This window comes from Anser brachyrhynchus (assembly GCF_964034855.1).
Source record: "Anser brachyrhynchus genome assembly, chromosome: 1".
NCBI lineage: Eukaryota > Metazoa > Chordata > Aves > Anseriformes > Anatidae > Anser > Anser brachyrhynchus.
The window spans coordinates 157,033,390-157,046,708 of NC_137694.1; the positions used below are offsets into that span (position 1 = coordinate 157,033,390).

A 13,319-nucleotide genomic window follows, 5' to 3' on the forward strand; every position below is an offset into this window, starting at 1 on the left:
CCCAGGGAGTGGTGAACCAAGCTGCTGTTTGTTATGTTGGATTCCAAGACGATGTTTAATAAACATCTCACAGAATATATATACAGTAAAAAGAAAGGCGTGCTTTCACTGGAAAAGTTGGTGTTTCCAGATGTTCCACTCCCCCCATGTCTTAGGATTTGATCTCCTCTGCCATCGTGCAGTGCACAACAATATTACACATAGCAGTAATACACTTTTGGTTTTGCTCTTGCAACTCTTCTTTTGCTGGTTTTAACTTCCTATGTTTCTAGTATACTGAGGAAGATGAATATATACCTTTATTCCAGTTCAGCAGGTTATTTTCAGGTCTGAGTTCTGGGAACTGGGCTTTTCCTTTTTACCTGACAAGGTCTTGTGGTGGGATGAGTCGCCTCCTTTAAGGAGATTGAATTTGAGTAAAGTACAGAGAAAATGAGTATAGATTAAATCCAATTACATAGCAACTAGGTGTGTAATAGGTCCAGCCAACAAACTCTGAGGCTTGTGCTCATGCAACTGAATTAAATCCCACCAGAGTATCCCTTCAAGCTCTTTCCTCCAAAACAGAGGCACTGCAGACTTTTTGAAATGTTCCCAAACCATTCCTGAGCATTGCTTTGGACGTTGCTACTTGGTGCAGGGCAGCAGTGCATGAGGAACAGCTCTAGGAGATCAGTAGCATGGAGGATCATCTTCCAAGGCCCACTAATGCTCTGGCCACTGTTAAAATTACGGCCTTACAGACTGAAAGACTGGAAACCTGTTTGTCAATCCATCTCTCAGGGTTTTGCTTTTAACTGCTTCCATAACATATACTGACAATAGCATCTTGTTAGCATCATGTGACAGGTACAGCATCTTTTAGAACTTATTCAGTGCAAATTGTATGGGAGCAAATCTCAAGTCTTGTAACCTACTTGGAAAAGCAGTTGAGGGTCTTTTCTAAGAATATAACCGCATGTAGAGAAATCATGGAGAGAGCGGCTACCGTACTGAAGGGTTTACAGCACACTCTGTAGTCCCCATTCATATGGGGAATATTGGAGATATGACGTTGTGTCATTTAGCTCCAAGTGCTCATTTCGCTGTCATAACCCATCCCACTGCATTCACACGTACACCCAGTTGTACAAGATGTGCTGAAGAGCAGACATCTTGACAGTAATGCCACTTCTTCCCATTCCACCAATACAGCATAACAGCCACTGAGAGTGCCAAAAGATTCTTGTGAAGGTTGAGGCAAATATATGTTGGCCCAAAATATTGGCCAATAAATTGTTTTCTCCTATACTGCCAGTAGTTGAATGCTGAAAGTATAGTTCACACATTTCTCTGTTTTTATTATAAACCCTAGAAGAAGCTCAAGTTCTAGTTTTGATTGAAATAAATTTATATAAAGAAGATGAATGTTAACATTTTTAAAACCTTAAATTTTTATTATTTTTAATTTATTAAAAGCATTTTCATGTATTCCCCCATATTTGAAGTCTGCAAAATTCTAAAAGTATACTCTGGCTTCACTTGTGTAAAACCATTTTTTCTGACAGCATAAAGAATAATAATTTCAATGTGTTTAGGAAGCTTTCTTCAGCAGAGGGTGTTTCAAAATAGCTTTAAAGCTCATGATAATACTGAATTGCACTATTTTGAAGTCATTGAACATTTAATAGATTCTGCTGGAAATTTTATCTTTATATATACATAGGTAAATTTTCTCTGTCTTGCACATACGGACTCGCTACTAATTCTCTGGATTAATGAGTTAATGCATTTTTGGTGTGTATTTTTTGAGGATTTCTATATCCATCTATTTCACTTGCCCTTTGCAAACTTTTAGTATCAAATTGCACATAAACAATATTTTAAAAATGCATTTAGAAATGAAAATGAGTCTTATGACAAATGGATGACTATTAATTTACTTAATCCTAGGTGGTCTTGTCTTTGTAGATGCTTAAAACCACCCCACCTGGCCTCTGGACACCATTCCAGGAGGGCATGGGTTTTCGATAGCTCTGTGACACATCAGCTAGCCCTGTGCAGTAAAGCTGATATATCTGAGGTAAAGCAAGACAGCGACATTTAGGCAACTGAACCAATCCCAAAGCAATTATTGTATTAGGACCACCTCTACAAACGTTTTCCATCAAGGCAGCACTTACAACTGTGGAGAGTCATGGTGCATTGGGCTTGTGATTGTTCAGCAGGCTGTCAGCAGTCAGGAAAATTGACATCGGTGTGTTTTTTGCCTTACTTTCCCCTCTCTGGACCTTGACTTTCTTCTGTCCTGTTTGTCTGGTGTTCCTGTTCTTGTTGTTAGAGCAGGCCCCCTTGGTACACATGCTGGAGCCCATAGAGGAGCTTTCAGAAGAGGAAAAAGGTAATGGTTGATTCAGAATGAAACGTAGCTACGTGTTTTTCTTGAAAATAAAAATGTGAATATTATTTGATGTGTTCAGTATTTTTCATTGTACTTGAATATGCTTATCTGGTTTGGGTGGGAACATTCCTTGCATGTGTCAATTTCCTTTTGCCATTGGTGCTTGTAAATATTATGATTTCCTTATCCAAGTTTGATATGTTTTTGTGGAGATCTGACTTAACTCTTTAATGCAGGCATATTCTGTATGTCCTGGGGCGCCTGAGATAAGCAGGACACAAATGATTGATGAGGAATACCCCCTTATTAGGAAATTCTTTGGTATAATCTGGTGCTCTTGTAATGTATGCTCACTTCTTTTTCATGCTTGGCATAAGCAGGTAAACAGCTCAGCTAGAGGAAGGAAGTTTGTGGTGAAGTGGAGGCTGAAGCTGCCAACTTTTATAGGTGAACCAAAGATACTTTTGCAAGTAATCTGAGTTATGCCTACCTCTGAGCAGCCACAGCTCTGGCCAGGGTTGTGCCCAGTGTTGGTAACCATTGCCCCATGCTGATAGCTACCAACCCAACGTTGGCAGCTGGTCCTCTGCTTCATCTGAGGAAAACTTGGACAAGGCCATATTTACAGGGACAGAACAAAAAGTGTTGGTTCATCGTGCGTGGTCGTCTGCTGGAGGAAGCTCACAGTACTCGAAAAACCTAATAACTGAATAGCATAATAATCTACGCTGTGCATAAAAATAAATATCAGTCTTGAACCTTATAGCCAGTGAATTCATATTTTGAAAGAATAATGCTGTTTTGAAAGTGAATACATCAATGCCTTAAGTGAGAAATTTCCCCAGGGAAAACCCACTGACTATCTGAAGTAAGGACTGCTTACATTTTTGCCGTTCTTTCTGCTATTTCTCTCGCTTGCCACCTTCTCTCTTGATGGATTGTCTTTGATTCCTCTGCTGCGCCTAAAGGCATGGCCTGCAGTGCGAAAGAAAGAAAGAATGCAGTCTGGAAGGATGGACCAAGATTTTTTTGTTTTGCTTTCAGTGACAGCCATCTATAAGGGAGAGTGTGAAAAGTCTTGACTCGGCAGATTGTTTCATTGGATAGCTGAGGCAGCAGACCACACTTAAGGTCCCTTGTCTCCAGAGTTGTCAACTCTGGTAGTGTTGGTTGGTTGGTTTAAACAAAAATCAGTAAGAAAGCAGTTCCTTAAATAGAGCTCTTGGCTCCTGCAAAGAGGATTTGGCTTAAGTTAATTAGCAAGAATTAATACTGTCATTAATTAGGTTAATGCTGGATAGTCTTGTTACCCATATTAGTATGAAGTGATTATGAATTAAAAAATGATTTTAGATGGATCTGCTTTATTGTAAGGATTAACATTGGAGAGGGACAAGATGTAAGCTCCTTTGGAGTCTTCCCCTTAAAATGTGAGATGTCTCATGCCAGGTTTTCTGGGAGGATTTCATGCTGCGTAATGGATCAGGACATCACCGTCTCCTGATCGGCAGTAGTCTGGTAGTCCTACCGTTCTGCACTGACCAGTAGTTTACCTCTCCCAGGACTCAGCTCTTCACTTAAATGACTTTTAATCCCACCTCTGTCAGGTAATGAGTTGTCCGTATTGTTCCCAAGGCCAGATAAGATTTCAGCCAGATACTGTCCTCTTCGATAGAGATCTCTCAGCGTGGTAGCTGGACTCGTTCAGTTTTAACTTCCCAGAGTTCTCTCCAGAACCCCTCGGAAGCATCTTCCTCAAAACAACCTAGATAAGTTATTTGTGTATGTTGAGGTTTTTTTTGAGTCCTCTTCTGGATGGTTATCTTTTCCTTAAAGAAAAATGAAAACTAAACGGGACAGCTTTTTAAGTAAAAGGAAAACTGGTACGTTTGTTTTGAAAGAAAACATTTGGAAGTCATAATATGGGATTATTCCTTCAGTTATATCCATGTCCATGGGTTGGCAAAGGACTCCACTGCCCTGTGATGCATACTGGAAAGAGAGAAACTCTTGCCCAAGATTTACCTTTTATTTCAGGGGGGAAAGTTGGGAGTGCAGTTCACAGCATGCTGGGATGTTGTATCCACCTCTGTGTATGCTTTTAGTCTTTGCTGACCACTGCCAGACAGAAAGAGGTACCATGGCCCCAGTGGTGTGTAAGCGTTACTCAGTAAAATTTCCCTCTTGCCAGAGACGTTTTACAGGCAGGTTCCAAGTGGATGTGTTTTGCTTCTTAACTCTCCTGGATGACTCTGTAATACTTCGGCTTAGCTTTAATACCAGTCTTTAATTTAGGATAAGAATCTGTCTTGGTGATTCCTTATGTCTTGTGCAAGAGTTCATGTCATTACTGGCACTTAACGTACGGGAAAGAAGTAGAAAGTTCTTCGTCCGCTCTTTAGCGTGTATGATGTCGTAGATCTGCGTAGAAGAAAACTGAACTTTGTCCTTGAAAGAGTTTTAAAGATAAGTAGTATCAGTTTTGTATTCGATGAAACTGTCTGCCTCAGACTACAGTTTGTTTTTACCAAGATTTCTGAAACGCATTACAACTTTCCAGAGATTTGAGCTCAGTAGGCGTTTTTTTTATCAGTTTATCATGTTGCTTGAAACTCTTCTTGAGAACAAGCTTGCTCTTTTCCTGTTCTAATTCCTGCTGGAGTTTAGCTCTGATTTGAGATACCACTTTTAGAGGACTTGGTTATCAGAAGACAGTCTTTCTTTATCAGAGGTTCCAAAGAACAGTTCTAAAAGTTAAGATCTTTGTTGTTAAATATTCAAATGTATATTTACAGTGGTTCTGTAACAAGAAAAAACAAGACACAATGGGGAGTACTAGATTAGATGCTGAGTTACAGTTTCCAAGTGAGCTGACTTCTATAAGCTATCTCCCTTTTTTAAAAAGAATGCAAACTCCATGTAGACAAAAAGTGCACTTGTATGTCTATGGTGTTTGTAAAAAAAAAAAAAAAAAAAAAAAAAAACAAACCTCAATGCAGTTTTTAACTGTCTTAGGTACTGTGGATTTTTCAGATGTCTTTTAAATGCATTTTTCCATTCTTATTTCAGAAAATGAGAAAGGTGATCATAAAACAGGTAGAAGTAACCAACATTTAATAAATGCCTTGAAGACGGATCCTTCTTTAACTAAAGAATTAAGAGTTGTTTTGGAGCAAGCCCTGGAGGAGAAGCTGGAATCCTTAGGAATTAAAGCAGTGAGATTATTTTCAGTTCTTTAAAAGAGGGGTAACGTTTGTCCCACTTCTTTGCTATTCTCTTTCACTTCTGTACCACAGCCCTCCACCTAGAAAATCAAGTGCTAGATTTCTAACCATTATAAATCAGTGTAATTCATTAACCTCAGGGAATTTCCATCAAATTACAGCTGTGGATGATTTGCATACACCTATGAGCAATGTTTTCACTTTGTGATTTTTTTTTTCCTATGGGTTTTGTAATATTTGAAGTTTAAAAGAATGTATTAGATTGTAGGTTATAAGTCCCAGCAACAATAGCCAGTGTTTACAATATGGTTTCTTTCTTTAGGGTGTTCGTGGTATCCCAAGTGATCGTTTAAATAAAATTTTGCGTGCTGTTGAATCTGCTAGAGAACACAAACGGAAGCAAGAGCCTGACATGCAACAAATTCGAGAATATCTTGAACGCCAAGTCAGCTTTAGGATTGAAGAGAAATCATCATGCAATAGAACTGTTGCCAGTCCTCATCTTCCTCCAGAAGGTTAATTAATTTCTTTATTTCAGTTTTATTACTATGGTACTGAAGGTTTTATCTAGAAACATTTGGGTCTAGCTGCTTTCATAATTTTTCACATAACTATTCTGTGTAATTAAAGCCAACTAAACAATTTCCTTTAAAGGGTTATTAATAATTAATACTAATAAAGGTATTTAATTGCAGAAATTTTATCTCCCACATCGGAAAGATATATGGTAACTGTGAACTGTTCTGCAGAAAAAAAAATACACTTTTTTCCTTTATTCTGTAAAACCATAATCTACAGCAGAAACACATTTAATTTTAGAAAGAAATCAGATGTTAATATAAAAGATGCCAATCATTGCCTCTAATAATGAGGTGGATAACTTCTCTTATAGGTAAACAGAAGTTCAATCAATTGGGAATTTCTTCATCTGCCGTACCACAAAAACCAGTAAAACGGTCTTCAACATCTGTCCGCCCAGCTGAACAAAGAACAGCCATCACTGAGAATACATCTACACCAAAGTAAGAGATGCTATTCTCATAGTCCTCATACCTCAGGTTAACAATCCCCTGTGGGTTTGTTTTTTTGGAACTGATGTGACTGTTTCATGCCAATATATTGTAAAAATTGTGGAAACAATTCATATTTTTTTCTACATAAACTTAATACTTCTTTAGTTGACTGTCAGTTTTGAAATAACTTGTCTTGTTGTTTTTAGATCCACGAAGCTTTTTGGAAATGGATCTTCCAGAAGGACGTCTAGTATCACGTATGTTTTGTTCTGTTGGATTTTTGAAAACATTTTTGGTACTTGTAATGCAAGAGCTATTACTAAGTTCAAATTATAAATACTCTTCTGGACTTTACTTCTTCTTACCTCCCTCTCTCCGCATTAATCCATTTGAGTCCATTGTTATAATCCCCGAAAGATAGCATATTCTCATTTCAGCAGATATGTTCTTTATTGGGAACCAGAGACAGTCAATAAAATCAAAAATCACTAAGTTCCAAGCCAGGTGGAAGCATTTAAAGATTTTGGTGACTTTACCTTTTCAGTTTGTTTTACTTACTTTATTTTCTTACTATGATCAGAATTAAACGCATTATTCCAGGTCTCATCAGGCACATTATTTTTAATTTTCTGCTTTTTTTTTTTCTCGGTACCATTTGAGATATAATTCTAAACTCATCAAGACAGAAGTAGGTTGGGTCTGGCTGTTAACATCTAATTAACAACTCAACAGTTATTCTAACTTGAGAGTGTGTTACGGAAAATTCCTAAATTATTTTCATCAAAGAGAATACCCAGACAGACTTTCTGTGGTGCAAGTTCCATGGCCCTGAACTTTGCTCTCCCATGAAAGTCTATTGTTTGCTTGGCAAGTTTTTTTATATGTTGGTGTGTTGGTTTTGTAAAGATAGTTACATAGGCGGAAATAATCATGTCTAAGAGCTCTCTTATATCTCTTATATTGAGAGATCCATTGTGATAACTTTTCGAGTTTACTTAGCAGCAGAATTTCTTTCTGAATGGTTTTATTGATAGAGTTTATGGCAGTTCCTGTTGTTTTTGGTTGTGTTTTTTTATTTCACAAGAAAAATGCACAGGAAAGGAAAATATAAGAAAGCTTAAATATGCATATGCCAGTGCAGTCACTGAAACCCAGTAAGTCCTCAGGATGTATGTCTTTTCGCGTAGAACTCCACCATTCAGTTCAGAGGAAGAAGAAGATGAAGATGATATTAAACAGTTGTACATATCATCAGAATTGTTGGAAAAGCAGTCAAAATCATCAACCAGCAAAGGCAACGGTTTTCAGATGGCTTCTGACAAAAGTGATATGGATGGGGCAGAGGAAAGTGAAATTGAAGAAATTGAAACACCTGCCAAATCCTCAAAAGGTTTTTTTCACTACTTTTGTATATGCATGTTTTAACAGACTGTGCACGATTTTGCTTTTGCTGATATTTCTGTGTTAGAAATATCATAACAAAAGCAGGGTATCTAGTCTTGTGTATGTGTGTTTGTATGCAATCTCTTATCTTGGTAGTGTATTTATATTATTATAGTACTTAGGGATGTCAGTTAAAATTAGGTAAGTATCAAGTTGTATGACTGCATGCAGAAAAAGAGACAATCTCTGCCTTAGAGAGACTTCTGTCTGAAACAGCCTTTCTCAGCCTTCTGTTTTGTGCAATGTATTCAGGGAGTTTACAATAAAGCCTCAAGAACAATTGCCATGCTTGCCTTGTGAATGAAAATTGTCAATCTATATAATTTTTTTACGAACTTCTAGGAACTGTTATTCAAAAACTGACTGAACAAGTTGGAAAGAGTCTTTCTAACCATGGAAATAAAAGCAAACCAGCTGGAGGGGTTAATGTCGCACAAGCATTTATTAAGAAAGAAGAGGTGCAAGAACAGAAGGTATGGTCATTATTAAGTAATTGAACTAGGTACCTAGTACTTGAATGAGATCTGTTGCCTTTTATTTCATGCTGAAACCATTTTGATGCAGTGAAGAACTTAAGTCTCAAAGGCAGTTTTGGAGTTGGATCTAAATTTTTGGGGTATCTTCACTGTTACATATTGGAATGCTAGAGAGTGAGCTGTGGCATGTGACCTCATCATCCACACCCCTTACTAGCTTATACCACGGCTATTCTGGCTACCTATAGTGATCCAAAAGTTTGGGAATAACTGATATCACTTTATCTCCTGTTTCAGCGCCAGAGTGACACACCTTCTTTACTTTCCTAGTGTCTTATTTTGATGGAGGAAAACATGAATTTGCTAAGCTAATATTTTTGAGTATTTTTAATTCTTGAGCTCTGTCTGGTATGGAACTCTTAAATGCATTTTAATGAGGGAACAAATTCCACTTATGAGGGTGGAAATTTGTTCTGCTGCATCTAGTTATAATCATATACTGTTCTCAGACTACCTCCAATCTATCACTGGTAACTGTCCGTTGAGTAGAGCATGTGTTCTCGATCAGAATACTAACACAACTTATTCTCTACCCCTCAGGCTTTACTAAAGCCCCAGTCTTCCTCTCAGTGTCGAGTTTTATAATTGGTAAGCCATTTTGGTGCATATTGATTTTTACCTGAACAATTTTTTAGTAAGAACAAGAGTTACTCTAAATCAGAAGTCAACAGCAGGTAGTGCTGCTTATTTCAGTACGTTAGTAGGTTGAAGTAGGTGGTCAGATACTAGTTCTGACATTCAAGAAAATCTGTTTATTTAATAAACAAATAATAATTGCTGAAAATCCTGTTATCCATAACAAAACCGATGTGTTAGGGCTTCCTGACTAACAATGAAATCGGAAATTTATCACTCCTCCTATGTATAGGGACACATCTATTTCAGTTTCCAGAAAAGGGTGACAGTCTGAACTTGAGCAATAATGGTGGGGTGCTTTTAGTTGCCACTGGTGATACCTAAATTGTCCATTGATTGCGTGAGAGCTGCAAATCACACTGAAATCAAAATTATCAAATCAGACATGACTATTGCAATGTAATTTGGGGCCTGGTGTTACTTTCTAATTCTCTGCAAAGCCAGATGATTTGAGATTGTGAAGTAGTCACAGTTACATTTAGGGGATGTTATGTTCAATAAAGATCTATAGGTGGTTGGCCACTGCATTAAGACATTTGGGCTTCAAGAGCAAAGAGCTGTCACAAAACAAGACTTAAAAGCTGTGTGTTAAAGATGTGGAATACATTTTTGTTGTAATTTGTTTAGAATATAGAGAATACACAGTGGCATGTTGCAGTGTGGACATGATGAGTTTGAGATGAGTTTATGAACCCCGGGCAGGGATTGCTACTTTGCTTCTGTAATCTTTACAGAACAACACACCATCTTGTATTCTTTACTAATTATATACAAAGGTGAATGTCTTCATGTAGGTATTTGTATGTTTAATTGCAGGCATATAGTTTGGGTTAATTATTTCAATTTTAGTTGGAATTTTCAAAGGTGCTCCCCCCCCCCCCCCCCCAAAAAAAAAGGGCAGAAAATGAAAATGCCACTGACATGATTTCTCTCAAGATCTGTGTTTTTTATTAGCTTAGGGTGACTTAAGTACTAATAAGTGCTAATGGTCATTCTCAAAACCCACGGTACCATAAGACCTAAGACAGCTATTGACATGTTTTATAAAGTTCGTGTTTTACAAAAGTTACGTTGGTAACATTTTAGAGAACACTACTTCTGTGCTTATCTGAAGCTGTATTATCTGAATTCACCTGTACCAGATACTGTATGGGTTATGGTATTTCTTTGGAGTAAGTTTGAGTTAATAAAATTGCCTGGCAGTTTTAATTGGAGCCGTGTATTTTGCACTTGATCAAAACTGAATTCTGTGTGAAGTTGCTATTTTTTCTCTGTATTTTATATGTTTAAAAACCAGTTGAGGCTGAGTGAAAGTTTGAGGAAACTTCCTCCAGCATTTCTGAGTATATGAGACTGACTTTCTCACTGACACACCCTTAAAATGCAAATAATTTAAAATGGCAAAATGTTGAATCCTGGTATGTTAATAATACAGCACAGCAAGCAGATCTGTCAGTTTTTGAAAAGCAGTTTGCAACAGTTATGAATGTTAAACACTGAATTATGTTGCAAAATAACTTTTACTCCAGTCTCTTCTTTGGAGGCACACTACATGGTCATGTTTGTGGATTTTTCTCTGGTATATACATAACTTACATTGTTTTCCAATTGCATCAGAATGTTTCTTCTGTGCAGTGGAAGCACATTCTATACGTTATTGTAACATTCAGAGGCTCTGGTGAAAAAAGGTTTTTAACTTTGTGAGAAACCATCTTTATCTTTCCATGGGTAAGCTCTGTAAGCTAGATTCCTTTGAACCACAACTGACTGGCAAATAGGGAAATGCTGCAGCTCTTCTTTCAGAAGATGAATGAAAATATTTAGTTCTCGGGCTGATGTGATAAGATTGGCCATGGACTTGCTGCCTTCGGGTTATCTGTTTGATTTGATAATCATCTTGTGAACTCATGCAAATCCACCACTTAATTAAAAGTGGTCATACTTGCGCATATTGATAGTGAGTCTTTGGAGGAATATATATTTTAGCTTTGAGCACCAGGTTTTTAAATTTATTATTTAATTTTCCCATTACATAAATGAATTTTAGATTTAAAATGCAGTATTAAATTTTACTGTGAATACAGAATACTTATATAGCAAACTAAACTGCCACCTTGCATGATAACGTGTATTATCTTTATTTTCATGTAAGTAATATCCCTTCTAAAGTTAAAAGGATTTTCCATCTCACTGGAACAACTAATATTCCAGAAAAGAAGACCCTTTTTTAAGAGTTAGAACGTATTATGCCAGAAAACATAGGTTTCTGCCAGTTATGGAACTGGCCCTTTAACTTTTGCAGTCCCTGATTATTAAAAAAAAAAAAAAAAAAGGCAATCTTTTAGCCTTGGAACTATAGTAACAAATTCATTTCTGTATTTAATGTATTTACATATATAATTGAAATATGTGGATGTTAAAACTGGTGACAGATGGCATGAAGGCTGTGCACCAGTGCATTTTTCTTCAACAGTTTCACATTGCTGGGTTTATGGAAGAACCTGATCTCAGCAGAACTTGATGCGACAGAGGAAAAAATGCATTTTTTTTCTCCTTAGTTCACAGAAGTAGATGAAGATGACTGGGATATATCATCTATAGAAGAAGACTTTTTATTGATGAAAAACGATAGCGGTCAGAAGGCATTGGCAGCTCAGAAAAATGAGTCAAATGCTGCATCTGTTGTACATGCGTGGGGTCTTCCGAAGAAGAGTGTACCAAAAGAGGAAGGTAATACATTCATACTTCTAAGTTACAAGTCTTAAGTGCCTGACACACCTAGAGGAGAACTTAAGTGTAGTGTATTATACATTGTAAAATACCGTATATTGAATAAGAAGAAAAAATGTATGTGTTTTTACATATACATATGATATGTGTATGTAAACACACACCTGTAAATACCTAGAGATGTCAAGGAACTTAAATTTGAAACTTTACTGTCAGGCTTCAAGCATGGTCTTAAAAATTGATCATCCAAGAATTTTTTTTTTTAGCCTTTCCCAAGTTTGAAGCAATGAGGAATTTTCTTACTCTGTCTGAGAATACTTACTCTGGTCTTGAGAATAACAATCAGCTCTTAGGTTTGTTCAAGATACCTATCCAAGTGTCCTACCAGACTGTGATAATTATTTGAACCACTGGTAAGGAAACAGCCTCAATCTCACAGAGTAGCTTCGAGCTCTAACATTTCAATGTGCTTAAAGGTTAAAACTGTATACTTACTTTCTCTATAAACATGGTATGAAGTGTAATGTTGACACTATTTGTATATACATCATATTCTGTGATAGAAACAGTTTTTGAATTATCAGCATTTGTAATTTCCTCACTGGTAAAGCTGTGGACTTTAGGAAGAGATGTTTGCTCACATAACGTATGACTGTCTCTCATAGATAAAATCAAAATACCCCTAATTTTTTTTTTTGCTGTTGTTATTTTAACAGGCCTTCATGAAGCTGATAATACAAGCACATTAAAAAGCAGCTTAGTCACTGTTACAGATTGGAGTGATTCTTCAGATATTTAATTGCTGTATTCCTGATGGGAGGCACTGCTTTTGGGTTCTGTTGGGGTTGAAAACGTAGTTGAAAACATTGTGTTTTCTATTCATATCTCATGTTGTTCATGTAAAAACAAGGGATACTGTATACAGAGCTCTTGGGTCTTTCAGTCCTGAATTTGAACAAGAATTTTCATATACATGTCACTTGCCATCACTACTTGGAAACTGAGGATTAATTCTTCCTTCTCGTGAAGTCAATGGTGAAAATCTTTTTGATTTCACTGAGGTGAAGACTTTGCCACTAATGTTTACTTTAAAGACTGAATGTGGTCTTATAAGAAAGCCTGTTCACTAGTGAACAGAATTTACTGCAGAATAACACTTTATAAGGTTTTTAAATGCATATTTTCTTGTATTTTATCATAAACTTTATAGAAAATTGTGAACAGTGTAAATACAGTATTTCCATGTATTAAAATGTTAAGTTTCTAAGACGGTTTACAATAAACACCAAAGGAAAAAAAAAAAAGGCCTCAGATACAAATAAAGGTTATTACTAAATGCCTCCTACTCTTTTTCCTC

General features: G+C 36.7%; 1 protein-coding gene across 2 annotated transcripts in view; it reads left to right on the forward strand.

Moving 5' to 3' along the window:
* The window catches only part of DZIP1 (DAZ interacting zinc finger protein 1), a 34,331-nt gene extending 21,024 nt beyond the window's left edge, over positions 1 to 13,307 (forward strand). Inside the window, exons 11-19 of one of the 2 annotated variants that reach the window (XM_080606068.1) lie at positions 2,321 to 2,380; positions 5,450 to 5,595; positions 5,927 to 6,119; positions 6,497 to 6,626; positions 6,824 to 6,874; positions 7,805 to 8,007; positions 8,403 to 8,533; positions 11,791 to 11,962; positions 12,679 to 13,307. In XM_080606068.1, the coding sequence (XP_080462194.1) occupies positions 2,321 to 2,380; positions 5,450 to 5,595; positions 5,927 to 6,119; positions 6,497 to 6,626; positions 6,824 to 6,874; positions 7,805 to 8,007; positions 8,403 to 8,533; positions 11,791 to 11,962; positions 12,679 to 12,761 (1,169 nt within the window). In that variant the 3' untranslated portion in view covers positions 12,762 to 13,307. The remainder of the gene's footprint in view (positions 1 to 2,320; positions 2,381 to 5,449; positions 5,596 to 5,926; positions 6,120 to 6,496; positions 6,627 to 6,823; positions 6,875 to 7,804; positions 8,008 to 8,402; positions 8,534 to 11,790; positions 11,963 to 12,678) is intronic. The other variant, XM_080606067.1, reaches the window with a different exon arrangement.
* Positions 13,308 to 13,319: the final 12 nt, after the last annotated feature.